This window comes from Saccopteryx leptura, chromosome 6 (assembly GCF_036850995.1).
Source record: "Saccopteryx leptura isolate mSacLep1 chromosome 6, mSacLep1_pri_phased_curated, whole genome shotgun sequence".
Taxonomy (NCBI): domain Eukaryota; kingdom Metazoa; phylum Chordata; class Mammalia; order Chiroptera; family Emballonuridae; genus Saccopteryx; species Saccopteryx leptura.
In genome coordinates this window covers 160,576,416-160,580,539 of record NC_089508.1, presented here as the reverse complement: position 1 = coordinate 160,580,539, position 4,124 = coordinate 160,576,416, and the positions used below count along the sequence as shown (strand labels likewise).

Sequence of the window (4,124 nt, the reverse complement as noted above, 5' to 3'; positions counted from 1 at the left end):
CACAGCTATTTTATTTTCCTTTTAATTTTTCTGAAGGATATACACCACATATCCCATGGGCAATAAAGCGCATTCAATGTGTTTATAAGCCAAACAGTCACTTTGTTTAAGCAAACACAAGTACAAAGTAAAATAAAACCACAAAATAATGAACTCCATGTTCATAACATACAAAAATCGCCGCCTACTCAGTAGGTAACTACAACATTCCAACTCCTGAATATATTTATAAATTTACATTTTCAGTTAAAAAAATAAACTTTTGAGTTCAGATTTTGTTTTAGATTTTTTTTCCCTTACATTCTGGAGGACTGAGGCTCAGCTCAGCCTTCTTCCTTATTTTGCTCCCAAAGCCTCCCCGGAATCATCATCACTCCCTGCCCCCCTTAAGGCTAGAGGTGAGCACGTCCCTTAAACTGGCACATGTCAAGCTGTCAGCAAGGCGTATCACACAAAAGGCACCAAGACGTGAAACTTTTAAACCAAAAGGACGAAGGAAACCACTTTCAAAAAAAAAAAAAAAAGAAGAAGAAAAACCAAACCATATTTTGCCACATGTGAGATTACAGTCGGGCAATATTTACAAAAAGGTTAACGGAACATCACTCTGACACATGCTGATCAATACCAAGGACTGCTGTTTCAAAGAAAGCTTCAAACTTAATTGTCACAGCATCATCACAAAATGAAGGATCGCTATTGGTTTGCTTGGCTTTTCTTTTTTCTTTTTTTTCCCCAAAGTGAGGACCTAACTCCAAATAATACAATAGAATATGCAAATTATCTTCACATCAAGAGTACCCCAAGAAAAACAAAACCCATGGCACAGACACTGTACAAGGGCACAGGGCTGGGCTCGGAGGGGCCCAGACCCCATTTTGCCAACTCAAGTTTCTAGCATTGAAGGGAGCACGGGGTCAGGCATACGGTGAAGATGATACTGAAATGATATATCCAAAATCCATGCAAATCAAGTTCTTTGGGTAGAGGTGAAGAACTTGGACATGGCTGTTTCAGGCAGCTGAAGTCAAAGGGAATCGAGGGGAAGGGAAGTGGGCAGAGAGGATGGTTGGCCGACAGATTGGCTCTGAGAACCTCCATCTAGCCTAAGAGGAAACCGTCCTATGGCCATCTCCTCCTGTCCTTTAAGTCTCTTGTGTTTCTTTTTCTCCCTTTCCCCTTTTCTCCTTTAGCAAATTTCAATTGTTCTGGGAGAAAAGGTTGTTGTCATGTCCGAAAGCCCTGTGGAGGCGCTGAAGGAGTTGCTCACAGCTGAGGAAGGGAAGCCGCTGATTTGGGCTGGGAAAGCAGCAGGGATGGAGGAGTATGTGGTAGCCACCGAGGGCGAGGGGAATCCACTGTGCACAGGAGATGGGTATGTCGAGGAGCAGGGAGAGGAGTAGGAGGTGGGCACAGGTGATGGGTATGAGGTGGTGGCTGGGGATGGATAAGAGGTAGTGACTGGGGAGGTATAGGAGGTAGCCACTGGTGATGAGTAGGAAGAAAGGGATGGAGTGGTGGAAGAGGCCACAACACCTTTGTCTGCCTTTTTGTCCTTCTGACGCAAGTGGATCTTGGTATGCCTCTTGCGTTCATCGCTCCTGGCAAACTTTCTCCCACAGATGTCACAGGCGAAGGGCTTCTCGCCTGTGTGAGTGCGGATGTGGGTGGTGAGGTGGTCGCTGCGGCTAAAGTTGCGCATGCAGATGCGACACTGGAAGGGCTTCTGGCCAGTGTGGATGCGAATGTGGCGAGTGAGCTCATCTGAGCGGGAGAAGCGGCGGTCACAGGACTCCACTGGGCAGGCATAGGGGCGTTCATGGGGTGGTGTCTTGCTGGGCCGGTTGGGGTACTTGCGCATGCGGCTGGGTTTGATGAGCTGGGACTGGTAAGTGGTGTTGAGGGCCTTCAGGTCCTGGGAGCCCGACTGTGTGGCAAAGGCCTTGATAGTAGAGAGTGGAGTGAGCGAAGGCTGCTGGGTACGGCTCTCCAGGCCCTGGAAGGGCTTCTGGTCTGGGGTGCCCAGGCCCAGGTCCCCCTGCTGTTGTGGAAACAGATAGTCTGGAATCATAGGGACCTGGAAGCTACCCTTGGTAGCAGGGTAGGCAGGAGGCGGGTACTGGAGCACCGTGCCTGCTGAGCCTGAAAAGGCTTGGCTTTGTGGCTCAGGGAAGATGTCAGCGTTAGGCGTGGGGAAGGTGGGTGCTGCTGAATAAATGGGGCTGCTGTCGTTGGGCTGCACGGCACAGCTTAGGGGTGGGCTCTGAGAGGCGGAGGATGAAGAGGAGGCCGCTGGAGATGGTGCTGAGGATGAGGTGGCCGGTGGGTTGCTCATGCTCACAAGGCCACTGACCAGACTGAAGAGGGGCTCAGGCCACAAGGTGTTGCCACTGTTGGGTGCAGGCTCCAGAGAGAAGCGGCCAGTGTAAGTGATGGGGGGCAGCCGGGTGGTTTGGCTGGGATAACTTGTCTCCACCAGAACCTTCTCGTTATTCAGAGAGATGTCAGGAAAAGATTCTGGCAAGAGAAAGAGAAGGAGGAGGCTTGGTTACTGGAGAGCAATCACTGGAGGACGAGAAGTGGAGCTGCCAAGCAAGAGGTCGGGCGGCCACCATTGACTGCGAGCTGGTTAATAATTGATAACAGCAGATTGCAAAGTTCCTGGACCCGCTCCAGCAGCAGAGCCCATTTCAACAACAGCTGACGCAAATACGGAGAATCCCCCTCCACTGCAGCTCCCAGCGCTCCGCAGCAGCGGCTGCGCGGTCCAGGGATTCCCGCCAGCACCCCCTCGGCCACCGCTAGTGCGCATCCCCTACCCTAGGCTGCCGGGACAACCCTGGTCACGGATCATGGCCCTTCCTCGGGGACGGGTGGCAGGCAAGGCAAGCTTTTCTGGAGGGGGAGAGGGTCTCGCAACCCTCCTTATCAAAACAAGCCCTCCCCCCCACCTCCACCCACCCACGCAGCCCCAGAGCTCGCTATCCAAAACAAAAGCTCGCTCCTCTGCGCACCGCTAGGGACAAGGAGGGTGTCTGTGGGGGTGGATATCCCCAGGCATCCCTCTAACACATGACCCTGGGGAAGCGAGAACTATACGGGAAACCCCACTCGCATCCCTGAGGTCAAGCAGCACTGCTGCGGTTAAGGGGGCGCTGCAAAGGCCGTAGGGAAGGACTAGACGCTAGGATGGTGGCGAAGGGCTAATCCTTGGCATAGACCACCGCTTACCTGAGGTCAGGTGCTCGTAGGGCTGCTCGTTCGCCTCCCCTTGAGGGTTGAAAGCGCTGCCGCTGTTGCTGTCGCTGCCGCCCCTTCCACCTCCACCGCCCCCGCTGCTGCCGCTGCTGTTACCGCCGCTGCCCTCTGGGGCTCCGGCGGCACCGAGGAACTGGGGAGCCCCGTTGTTCAGCAGCATCATCTCCTCCAGCTTAGGGTAGTTGTCCATGGTGGGCGAGTGAGGAAAGGAGCCAAACGGGTCCGAGATCTGCAGCGGGGACATCAGCTGCATCTCGGCCTTGGCTGCGGCCATCCCGGGCGGGTGGGCTGGAGAACTGGTGTTGGGGTGAGTGGGCGCAGCTGCGGGGGACACACTCTCGGGGGCCTTCCCGGGTCACATGCGGGGCGCGGGGCACACTGTAGAGAGCGTAGGTGGGCTTCCCCTCGCCGCCCGCCTGTGTGGACGCGGCGACGCTACCGAGGCTGAGGCAAGGGCCAGTCCTGGGCTGCGGAAGCTCGCGGCGGCTGTAGCTGGCGGCGGCTCCTCAAGTTCTGCGCGCTGGGATCTCTCGCGACTCGCCGGATCCGCCTCTATTTGAAGGGTCTGTAAAGACACAGGCCCGCCTCCGTCGTGACGTACATGTCCATATATGGGAAGCAGGAAGCCCTAATATGGCAAGACCGGCCGGGAGGACCCAGAGTGACGTGAAGACCCCTAACCGAGAGTGGTGGGCACTGCCATCCCGCATCCAGGGCCCTGCGCTGGCTCCCGAACCCTAGGTGCCCAGGCCTCTAGAAAGCTTATGGTTCAAGCAGCAACTGGGGACTCCCGGCCCCTGGCTGACCCGGGGTTCCCGACGTTACCCCCGCCCCTTCCCTCCACCTTCTCCCCTCCTCCCGGAGCC

The 4,124-nt window shown here is 55.3% G+C and overlaps 1 protein-coding gene across 1 annotated transcript; it reads right to left on the bottom strand.

Moving 5' to 3' along the window:
- Window positions 1-349: 349 nt before the first annotated feature.
- Window positions 350-3,806, bottom strand: EGR1 (early growth response 1). Its single transcript, XM_066342662.1, has 2 exons — window positions 3,232-3,806; window positions 350-2,517 (listed from the first exon to the last, which is right to left on the bottom strand). The coding sequence occupies exons 1-2, from the start codon at window positions 3,530-3,532 to the stop codon at window positions 1,190-1,192; spliced, it is 1,629 nt and encodes a 542-aa protein (XP_066198759.1). The 5' UTR covers window positions 3,533-3,806; the 3' UTR covers window positions 350-1,189.
- Window positions 3,807-4,124: the final 318 nt, after the last annotated feature.